Here is a 12,349-nt window from a genome sequence, read left to right as displayed (position 1 = left end):
TTAGAAATGGAGATCTCCAACTATGAGAAACAACAAGAAAAGACTGCAAAACAAGAAGACTGGGACAAAGAAGAAGCCATCTTTAATGAACAAGTAACTCTATGTGGGGAAGAAAGGGGAAAGGGGGGAAAGAGAATGGAGAATTTAAGACTTAAAAAACCAGCCAAAAAAGGGAAAAATAATTTGAAAAGTGGATATAATGTTGGAAAGCAACAGAAAAGGGGAATACAGAAGAGGGAAATGGAGGTGGAGAGACAGGGGGGTAAAAAGGGGAGAGAGAAGAAGAGAGGGAAGAAGGAAAGGAAGAGAAGTTATAAAGGTTTGGAGCAAGATGTAAAGAAACAGGACCTATTTAGAGATAATGGGTGAAAATCTAACTGAAAAAGGGATTCTGTGAAGGTACATAAGATTGTATTATTATATTTGTAATAGAAATAATTTTAGAAAAATGGAAACAACATATGATTAAAAAGAGGGATAAAGTAGTTGGTGTGGTTTGGGGAAAGGTTTGTGAATAAAATAAATGAAATAAAATAAATGAGAAAATTGAATTAGGAAGGAATGGGAACATTTTAATTAGTCAATGTTTTATAAAATATAAGTGAAGGGGGGGGAATTAACTATGGAAAGTTCATAATTGTTCTCATAGAAGTATGATACTTATTTGAAAAGTAATGTGCTAAATGTTAAGATCTAAATGAATATTAATATTAATGATAGAATTGAATGGAACGGATTGTTGTTTTAATTATATTATACATGTATAATCTTTTTTACTTTTTTCAAGAATACATTGTGTAGTTTTAGAATGTGCCAAGCAGAATCCGATTGAAAGTTATGTATTATATTAAGTGTTATAATTTTAGGGGAAAGATATAAAGGCATCATACTCCAATCAGTGATTACAGGAGAAATTTTGTTTAATGAGAAAAGATAGTAGACAGTTGAAACAGGACAGATAAATAATATAAATACAGTGATTTGAATTGAGATGAAACGAATAAAATAAAATTAAGAAAGTTAAAAGAGGGGAGAAGCTATGTAGAAAATGTAGAATAGTAATAAGATATGGAATGGAATATAAAAATGAGCATGAACTTGAATTGTTGTCTGTACGAAGAGATGTAACCCGGGATTATGCTGCTTTCAAAAAAGATGTTTTACTTGTATTTCTTTTCTTTTTGTGAAAACTCAAATAAAACTTACAAAAAAAGAAGAAGCAAAAGCTTTGAACTTTTACTGCACCTTTTCTTTTTGTATCTATGTGTAAATCACTTGCTTTCTACAAAGTAAATATTTTTGTAAATGGCTAATAATATCCTACGCCTTAATAAGCTCTAATGAAGAGTAATTTATTTTGTAACTACTAAAATTAATTTTAAGGGAACCTTTCCCTGTTTTAAAGACCTACCTAAACCGTTTAACTGCATCTGCTACTTGTTCAGGAGATGTCATCCAATCAACATGATCAACTATTTTTCTGAAAGAAATACAATTTCTGAATTAATCTTTTTGAAATAAATATTTGCTTTCATATATCTGTATCCAAACTAAATTATTTGAACCTGGGTCCCACTAAAGTCACAAGAACATTTCTAAGGTCAACTACAAATGACTCCAACCCACTTCACAATAATTTTAAAAAATCCTTTTGACAAAGAATAAAAAATACAATAGAAGAGAAGAAGAGAACAGAAAAGGATATGCTCCATTTATACATACTCTCTCTAGTAACAAATTTATTGCTGATACAATTGCTAGAGTATTTTTACATTTTGCAAATATGCCAGCTGAAAACATAATTTGCAGAGTATCCAGATTAGGGAAAGCTCCTATGAAGTCTTTGTGGCTTATTAATAACGTCATACAATTCCTGAGAATCAGAAACAGCTAATCCTGATAATTATGATGAACTTAATTTAATGATAATTTCACTCGTTTTCCCATCTAAACGAAAACAGGTAGATAGGAAGATGGGGCACAACTTGTTATTTTAGTTTTATTAAGTAGATAAAAAAAACTGGAACATAATAAGCAATGGAATCTCAGCTTCTGTTTCTAAAAAGAAAACAGAACATCTATTTATGCATTTTCTTACTCAGAAAGATGGAGCAGTAGATGTCCAGAGTGTTCAGTTACTCATGCCCTAGTCATTTTTTTAAAGAATATCATAATATATTCTACAGGGAGCTGTTCTTGAAGACATTTTACAAAAACGCAGCACTCAGATAGTGATTGATGAATTCTAAGGGTATTCTCAATGCTTTGGGAATTGAATTGTTTGCCAGTTAGTTTCTGGGCACAATTAAAAGTCCTGTGGACATCATTATCTGATGGATCACCTTCTTCTATATTCATCTGCATGCCCAGCACATAAAATATTATCAACTTTCTCCAAGTCCTATCCATACAAGTACGTCATCTGATAGGTTCTTTAAAAAGGAATTTTTTAGAAGCTTCTCTGCTTGTTCTTCCTCCATGCAGATATTTAGTCAGCTTCATCTTTCCTTGGTTTTATAAAAAGAACTACTTGTTTCTTCTTGAAAAGGAGAATGATGTTGTATTGCTAAAGGTGGGGTTTGCAGATGTGTGACTTTTATTATTTCTTTTTTTCTTTTCAATTTTTAATATATATATGTTAAATCTCTCTCTCTCTCTCTCTCTCTCTCTCTCTCTCTCTCACACACACACACACACACATTATAAAGTAGCTGCATGTATGGTATAAAGTAGCTGAATCTATGGTAGATAGGGACATTAAAAACATTAAGCATGGCAAAGCTCCACCCTTCTGCATTGTACTAGTGTTTGTTATATGTACAAAAAGTAAAGCTTGATTATATTGGCATATTGTTTATTCACACTGCAAACATTGCTGATGTGAAGCATGGAGCCTGATGAAATAATTGTGAAACAGCAGGGTACTCAATCAGACAGGCAACTCTTTCCTTCTCTTGTCTATTCTCTGCAGGCCCAGCAATATGAGAAAAGCAGTTATATATTCACGTCATATTCATTCCCTAATTCACAATGCCAGTAGTCCTCAACTTACAATCACAATTGAGCCCACAATTTATGTTGATAAGTGAGAAATTTGTTAAGTGAATTTTGCCCCATTTTACAACTTTTCTTGCCATATTTGTCAAGTGAATTACTGCAGTTGTTAAATTAGAATCCCAATTGTTAAGTGAAATTGGTTTTTCCATTGATTTGGCTTGTCAGAAGGTTGCAAAAGGAGAACCCATGACCCCAGGACACTGCAACCATCATAAACATGATTCAGTGGCCAAGCATCCAAATGTAAATAATATGACCATCAAGATGCTACAATAGTTATAAGTATGAAAAATGGTCATAAATCACTTTTTTCAGTGCCATTGTAACTTTGAACGGTCACTAAATGAACTGCTGTAAGTCGAGGATTACCTGTATAGTCATTTTCAAATAATTGATGTTTAAAACTGGGAGCATAGATTTGTATCTTTTCCACTAATGCACAGATTTTTAAGAATGAGGAAATGAAAGACAGTACTTATTTATTGTATATCCGTGCATTGCTCTAATAAGCTGCTGAAGCAAATTTTTGATATTTCGCCGGAGCCATTGATTTCTCTCCTTCAGATCGAATATTTCATCCATGAGTAGCAGCATTATTTTAAGAGGCACATTGTCTTCTACCTAATAAAATATAATGGAGTACTTATTGTTTAAAGTGAAAAAGATTACTTAGCTTAAACATTAAATTGCTAGTTTGTTAAAATGTTTATTAATACTAGAATTCTTGTGTTCAAACAGCTATACTGAATTAGATCCAGTAATATTTATTCTTGCAAATAGAAACGATCTCTACGTGATCTAGCAAATAATGACACAAAAAGGAGATAATTTTCCACATGTTTTCTTTCCAAAGATTCCTATGACACTGTAAGGCTACTGTTGTAGAATACTGTACTGGCAAAGGAAAGATAAATGATAGCTCTTATTTTCCTTTATCACTTTCATGCATAACTAGCTTTTTTCTATTTCTGCATGCAGAGGACCATTGGACAAGGCCTTAAAACCTGATTAATTAGAAGTACAAACCATTTTATTAGTATGTAGACTTCAGAGCCCCTTCCTTAGAATAAGCATCAGCACAGACCCACCTAGGAAAGGGGCTATCCATCAGTTGATCTAATCTAGGAAATTTAGATAAGGATGGAGCAACGTAAGATTCTGGTCTGCTTTCACATTCCTCTACTGGATGTTGTAACATTTCATTTTATGGCCATGGCCATGAATGTTTATTGTTTTTCAATAAAAGTTGTTATTCTTTTCTTTTTCAACAAACCATTTTGGCATACTGAATCCATAAACCCATACAGTGCTGGTGATGATAGCCTCACACTATTTGAGAGGATCATTAGTGCTATAAAGCAGATTTTGTGAAATGGAGTAGGACCATAAAGATTCAAAACATTTATAGGTAGAAAACTTTACTACAGTCTTTTACATTCAAAATGTTTTTAAGGATTCAAAATATATCAAAATATAATAACTAATATTTAACAGCTAAAAACTGAAAAAGGATCCCATCTGAGATAACTATAAAAACTTCATAATAATTCCTTTTATAGCATTACTTTTAAAATCTATTATGTTAACAATTTTACATTTAGTAACAGTTCACCTATATTTCTACCAGTATGTTCTCTGAAAAACTGATGAAATATAATATGTCTTGAAATATGTCTTGAATTCAAAATATGTCTTGAAATAAATGAGGGAGCATCTCATGGCTCTGCAATTATCTACTGGAATTTATTACTTTGCTTGTCACCTTTAAAGAGCACAGCACTGTGGCATATTGCAAATTGAATCTGCAATATAAAAATGTTTTAGAAATGTTAATTTCAGACACATTTTTGTTAGCATTCTGTTGCCCCTTTACACAAGAAGAGTTCTCCGCTCCTCTACTCATTCCAGAATACCTTATGCCACCAGACTTGAAATTCTAGACCTAGAAAACCTAGGACTATGCCACCTTCGGTCCGATCTAAATATAGTATATAAAATCATACATTGCAATGTCCTACCTGCAAATGAATACTTCAGCTTCAATCATAACAATACAGGAGCACACAATAGATACAAACTCAAGGTAAACTGCACCAAACTTGATTGCAGAACATACGACTTCAGCAACAGAGTGGTCAATGTTTGGAATACTCTACCTGACTCTGTGGTTTCTTCCCCAACCCACAAAAACTTTAACCTTAGACTGTCTACTATTGACCTCACCCCCTTCCTAAAAGGCCTGTAGGGGGCGTGCATAAGCGCACCAATCGTGCCTACCGTCCCTGTCCTATTGTTTCTTTTTATTTTTCTTATAAATATTCATCTCATGTATTCAAAACTATGTTTATTCTTATGCCTGTATCTTGTAAGCGATTGACAAATCAAATAAATAAATAAATAAAATAAAATATCATTTTTTACAAAAGCATTCTCTGAACCGTTGAAATGCACAATGGATTGTGAAATGCTATAATACAAATCCAATACAATAAGCATCCATCAATGTGACCAATATGGTATGCTATTATTCCATTACCATATATATCATTATAATATGGTATACCATATTATACCAATATACCATAAATTAGGGAATGAATATGCCAATGATTAGGTCAGAACAGAGAAAATTACAGAGTTCAAAATTAATTTAAACAAGGTATACAGATAAATCTATAATATTAAAAACAATAACATACAAGCACATAAACATATAAAGCTTCTGGGAAGAAGTAAGGCAATGTCACAGTCACAGTAAGTAAACAGAAATACCAATTGGAATGCTTTGATGTGGCAAGTAAAAAGTGTGAAGTATAGAACAGGTGCAGATATCTGAACCATGACAAATGTATCCATAATCACTGATAATCTTGTGGATTGTATTTTCAATAAGATAAATGTCTTCAGTTTATTTCATATATTTGGAATTTGGGAAAGTAGCTTGTCTTAGCTAAAGTATCATAGAAATGACAAAGAAATAATCAACTACTGATAGATTATAAATATCCTGAAAATGCTTCTTTTGTATAGTCATACAAGTGAACATCAAAAGAAATGCTCAATCAGTTCTGCATGCCTATCACAGAGGCCTAAACAAACTCTTATTTGAATCTTGCATGTTTTTGTGGATTTTACACCTGGCCCAAGGATCTGTTTTGTTTTAGGAAACACAACCAAACCACAGGAAGAAGAAGAATATTCAAAAGTTGTAAAAAGAATCACAGGCTACAAATTTAACCATTCCCCCATTGATTAAAAGGGGTTGTCATAAATTTCTACCTGCATGTCAAATAATTAGCTGATAAATTACTGGGACTTCCGGTTTGTCGGCTTCGCAAGCGGCAGGGATTCGCGATACTGCGCGATCCCTGCTGCGCTAGCCGTTTTTGGTGCTCCGATCCGGACGGGTTTGGAGCTAAGGCTGCCCTGCAGGGGTGGCTGAAGATAGGGGGGATCTGGAGAGGGGTTTGGGGGTGTTGCAGACCCCCTTCCCGGCTGGCAGAACCCCCTTTTCCCAAGACGGTGCAGCGGCGGTCTGCAATGGCCGCCACAAAGAAGCTGGCAGCCGGGTAAGAATGCGCAGGAGGAAGAGGAGAAAGCCTTTGAAAAGAGAAAGTTTTTCTTGGCTCCCAGGACTCTAAGACATATTTAACAAAATTCCTGGAAATTATGGCTTTTTGAATGATACCTTCCAGAAGAGAAAATAAGCGGCAATTTGGAGGTGCTGAAAGGAAAGTGTACTCTCCTTCCCTACGGAATTAACAAGTGGATATTAAGAAACCTATCTTTTTCAGGTAAAAACTGGCTTTAAGTGATAAGTGGGAAGGGAGAGGACTAAAAAAATATTTATATGTTAAGATTTTGTTGGAGGAGATGCCTTAAGGATTTGAAGACTGAAATATATTGCAATAAGGCTTTAAGATACAGATTTGGACTTTCTTTTTTTTTTGATTGATACTACCCCAGGAAGAGAAAGTGAGAACTTTGCCTTGGCTTGGATTGATTGATGACTTTGGGGACTGTTCTATTTTTTTTTTTAAATATCTTGGTTGTTGCAAGAAGAAAGAAGGGGGAAAAAAAAGAAAAGAAAAGATTTATAATGGCTTTTTCTGTTGAGGAACTGAGAAAAGAATATGAGCAAACAAAAAAAAAATGGCAAAGATGGTGTGAAAGAAGCCTTCCTTTTTTAGAAATGGCGCTTGCTAACTATCAACAAACATTACAACAGATGGAGACAGCAGAAGAAGAAGAAGGAGAGGAAGAAGCCATCTTTAATGAATTTCAGAATTTAACTAAGAAAGAAGGAAGAGGGAAAGGAAGGAAAATGAAGGACTTAAGATTTAAAAAAACATTTAAGAAAGGGAAAAATAAGGTGCAAAATCAATATAATGATAGTAAACAAAAGGAAAAAGGAACACAACAGAGAAGGGAAGCCAGTAAGGACGAGGCTAGAAGAAGGCGGGGTAGAAAGGTCTGGTGGGGGAAGAAAGGAAGGAAAAAGGTGGACAAAAGCCACAAAGTTTTGAAACTAGATGGGAAAAAAGGAATCTTTTTTAGGGACAAAGGGTAAAGTATAATTTCTTTTAAAAAGATTTTGCAAGGTACATAAGATGATATTGTAGCATTGTATTAGAAATAGAAAACTAAAATGGTTTAAGAGTTAATAAGAGATTAAAATGCTGAAATGTTTAGTAACGATTGATTTTAAAATTTAATAATATTAAAGGGAAGGTTTAGAATATTGAATTTTAATTAAAGAGTTTAATAAGATTATGGTATTGATGTTATTATAAAATTTTTACTGTAGCATTTGTTTTTGGAAAAGGCAATGGGAATGTTATAAGATTCAATATTTAGATCTACTGCTTAACTATGTATTTAATCATTTTGGATTTATTATTTTTTGTTTATTTTAGAAAAAAAAATTAGTAGATAGAATGTACCAAGCAGAATCGGATTGGGTATTGGGTGTTATTTTAAATGCTAATTTGATTAATTTAGGGGGGAGATAGAAAGGCATCATACTCTGATTAGTGATTTCAGGAGAAATTCTTTTTTTTTTATTATAAGGAACGAGACAAAGGGACAATAAAGAATGGACAAAAGATACAAATATAATGACTTAAATTAAGATGGATTAATTAAGATAGCATTAAGAAGAGTGAAATGTGTGGAGAAGCTAATATAGAAGACTTAGAATGGTAAATAAAATAAGTAATGACATGTAAGATGAGCATGAATATAATTGAAGTCCATGAAGAGAGAGATACCTGGGGCCAAGTTACTTTCCTAAAAGATTTTTTTTTATGTTTTGTGTGTTGTGTGTTTATGTTTCTGGGAGAATTAATAAAACCTTGCAGAAATATAGAATGAGAATAATGGTAACCAAGTCAGAAAGAAATAGATGAAATAATAATAATGAAATTGAATAAGAGTAAAGAGAAATAAAGAGAAACTGGATAAGAGGTATTTGTATGCTCATATGGAAATGGTTTAAAATAGAATTATATTGTATAAAATAAGGTTTTATTTGACTTGTTAAATTTATAATGGAAAAAGGTTTAAGTATGTAATGGTTAATGATGATTTGTTTGTTTTTAAAAATTAATAAAACTTGTTTTAAAAATAATAATAATTAGCTGATAAATTACTATAGCTGTCCAATTCAATCAAGGGACTCTGTATTAAGCATTCCATGAATAAATTATTCACAATATTATTTTTGACTTTATAAATATACAATAATTATTTGAAATTGAATATTCATTTTTATCAAAATTCTGAAATACAAAAAATTATTCTGCTGATATTTGTTTTCATATCTTATTATGTTTTGATCTAGGATATAATGTTCTTACATACAGGGCTTGACATTGTGAAGAAACTGTCTTGCTAAGATGGACTGCTTTGACAACTGAGTCCAATATAAGACATAGGGATTTGAAGTTAAAAAAAACATTGTTCATGCACAATAAGAATTTATAAAATAATTAGATACTAATGAAAGGTTGGATACATTTCAACAAATGAAAAGACAATACAACTTGCTATTTTGTAATTAATATTGATTTCTGCTGAAATTAATCAAACAATTAACTCACATTATCATCTAGGTGTGCTGAAACCCGACAGTGTTTAGGATCAACATATGTCTTCTGTATTAAAGGAGGCTCCTAAATATTTCAGACAGGGAAAAGAAGTTATAAAAGACAGAATAATTTACAAATACAGGGTAACAAAATATAATTTGAAATTGTATTTTATAACACTTATATATATGTTAAAAAGTCTTACTTATATGTAAGATATTTAAATTGAAGTTAAAAGAAGTCACAATTTGAAATATGCTGATTTTCTGTAGTCAGATAACCATCCACATTTTTATACTTAACATATAGCAGCATATAAACATACAAATATAATTTAATTTATCAAATACAATCTCATGTAGCATTCATGACATTATACAATATTTTTAGAATTTATAATTTATAAACAAAGTATAATGTAATATTGACATCAATTACATTATGTTTTCATTTTAGTGAAGTTTATCCCATAATAATTTGTACAGACCTGTATTTGTGAATTTATAAATCTTATCTTTACTCAATATGGCAAGAGAAAAATGAAAACATATTCAATTGCAATTAGCATCTCTCTTCCTTTTTAGTCATTTAAATTTATTTATTCAAATATTTAAATAATCTTTAAAAAGAAAGATGCATTCATATGTGCAGAGCAGAGGTAGGTTAGCAATGACAAGCCCAAATGGAATAAATAAGTATTTTATTCAGGGATAGGTAAACGATTGATGAAAGCAAGACTATTTAGAAAAATGAAACAAAAAAAAATTACTTCAGATGTGTCTCATCCAGCAATTGTAGTGTAGATTTGAACTGTGTATATCTAGTCTGTCAAAAATTAAGCCTAACCTATTTATTTCTACACTGAAGTGCACAATTCAGGCACTGAATACAGAGCATATCATTTTCTAAAAAGTACGAAATACTGCCAAGACAGATTAAATGGAAATATGTTACATCAGGAAAGGAGGTTTGAAATAAATCAAGGTGTCTTTTTAAATAGTAGTTTATTTAAAACAAAACAAAAAACAACTTATAACATGATTCCTATAAATCAGGGCTGTCAAACTCGTGGCCTATGGGCCAGATGCATCATGCCCACATCCGGTTTAGAAAGGAGAAAAAAGTCCTGATACATCATGTGACATCACCGTGATGATGCAAGTTTGACACCCCTGGTCTAAATAATCAAAGTCTCTCTAAAATTCATTTGTGGTATAAAATATACCTAAGCAAACATCTAAACTGAGTAACTATAAAATGCCAAACAAATTTAGAAATCATATTATAATAATTGTATATGTCTACATATATTTTTGCAGACACTTACACCCACATATTATATCTGTATCTATATGTAGCACAAAAATTTTGTTCTAATTTATATAAATGCTTATAAAATATTAAAAAGTTTCAACTTATCTCAGAAACTGTTATAACTAAGATTAAGACAAATGTAATTAGCAATGCTTATAATCTGGAAAGTATGAAAATTACTTATTTATTTATTTATTACATTTATTTCCTACCCAACTTGTATTGAAAGGAGATTTTTATACAAAAAACCCTGCTCCTATGTAGTTCACTAGTTGCTCAGATGGTAAGCATGTTGGTCCAAAGTAATAGATATTATTTAATTAATCTGTATGCTGTTGGTTCTCAATTGTACTGGAAGCTAGCAATGATCACCAAAAAAATATTTATCCTCAAAAATAACAAACTTACAAATGAAATAAACCATATAAGGAATCAAAATCATGTTCTAAAAAAGATATGTAATATGCCAAATTCCACACTTCAATACAAAATGCCCCATGCCAGGAATTAATCAGATTTAACTGGTTTTGGTTTAACTGCTCAGCTCAATCCAGAGTGGATATACAGACCAGTTTCCATGAGGAAAAAATCCAAATATAGGAACAGCCATGGAAAAATGCCCACTTTCAAGATTTTGTTAGATGGCTTTCTTATGTACACAGGACATGAAGAAGCTGACTCTATTTGACCTGATTGAATGGACAGATACATATAAGATATGGCATTCCTCAGATCCCTATGTCTATAGCTAAGTAGGGCCTTAACAACTAGACATCTAGAACCTGATTTGTATCAGAATCTGGCTTGGAACCATGAAGCTTCTGAAGCACTGGAGTTATCTATTGCCTGAGTAGTCACATTTTATATCAATGTAGGTGCTGAAAGCTTTTCAAGGGTAACCCCATTTAGACTGTACTAAAGTAATCCAAATGTAAAGCACAGGTGACTCACCTTCCATTTGGATTACTCTAATACAGTGTACATGGAGTTATTCTTGAAAAGCTTTCAGCGACTACATTTTCATAAAATGTGATTATTCAGGCAATAATAGATAACTCCAATAAGCAAGGGCTCCCACTTCAGGAATTGTTGAAATTGCTACACAAGATGTAATTGTATATGTGAGAAGAGAAAGGATGCTCTAATTTAATGTGGTCAAGTACTATAATCACTTCCTTATTCCATTGGACAGTTTTGACCAAACTGACTACCTCATCCTGAGGAAACTGTCAAAGTTCTTTATCCATTACAAACTGGGGGAGGACCAACATAATAGGTTCTTTTTTGTAATGGAAGAGGTCACATTGCAAATAGCAATCACATAGTGATCTGTCCATGAAAATGGGCTATGCTTGATTCCCTCCACTTCCAGATTGTATCTGTTCACTTAGCCTGGATCACTTAGATACATTGGACTCTCAATAAGTTGGTTAAGCCCATGGTTGCTAGACAGTTCAGGCTTCTCAGCTCTTCCAAAAGCCCTGCCCAGAAAAGGCAGTTTGAAATTCTCAATATCACTAGTTTGGGGTATTCCATTGCTTCCCCAGTAACTAGACTAAGCAGCTATGGCAGGCATGTCACTATGAAGCAAGGGGAATAGAATGCAAGCAATAAATCTAATTCCCCCTTCAGGTGTAACTGCATTAATAAGATTTCATACCGGTCATCTAAGAAGAGATGACTACTGATGCCAACTGTCTCACAAATGAAAATATGGATTTCACAATTACATAACAAATGGGAATGGTTTCCTTACAGGCAAATCAGGTATTCAAGGGCTGCAGCTAAAACCTGAGAATCTCTGAGAATCTGGTATCATGGTACTTGAGATGAAGAATGAGAGATGGATGGCAGAATTGACCAGAAATATACCTTATTATTATACCTAC

The 12,349-nt window shown here is 32.5% G+C and overlaps 1 protein-coding gene across 16 annotated transcripts in view; it reads right to left on the bottom strand.

Moving 5' to 3' along the window:
• Positions 1-12,349, bottom strand: part of SNX13 (sorting nexin 13) — a 109,144-nt gene that overhangs the window by 5,612 nt on the left and 91,183 nt on the right. For all 16 annotated transcript variants that reach the window (XM_087946015.1, XM_087946022.1, XM_087946017.1 and 13 more), the window contains 3 exons: positions 9,159-9,230; positions 3,533-3,678; positions 1,412-1,480 (listed from right to left, as the gene is read on the bottom strand). In XM_087946015.1, coding sequence (XP_087802141.1) covers positions 1,412-1,480; positions 3,533-3,678; positions 9,159-9,230 — 287 coding nt within the window. The remainder of the gene's footprint in view (positions 1-1,411; positions 1,481-3,532; positions 3,679-9,158; positions 9,231-12,349) is intronic.

The sequence above is a fragment of the Notechis scutatus genome, chromosome Z (genome assembly GCF_049901735.1).
Source record: "Notechis scutatus isolate UNSWTSFEM ecotype Mainland chromosome Z, rNotScu1.2, whole genome shotgun sequence".
Lineage (NCBI taxonomy): Eukaryota > Metazoa > Chordata > Lepidosauria > Squamata > Elapidae > Notechis > Notechis scutatus.
Note: the sequence above shows the minus strand (reverse complement) of the source record. Positions and strands in the feature narration are given on the sequence as shown.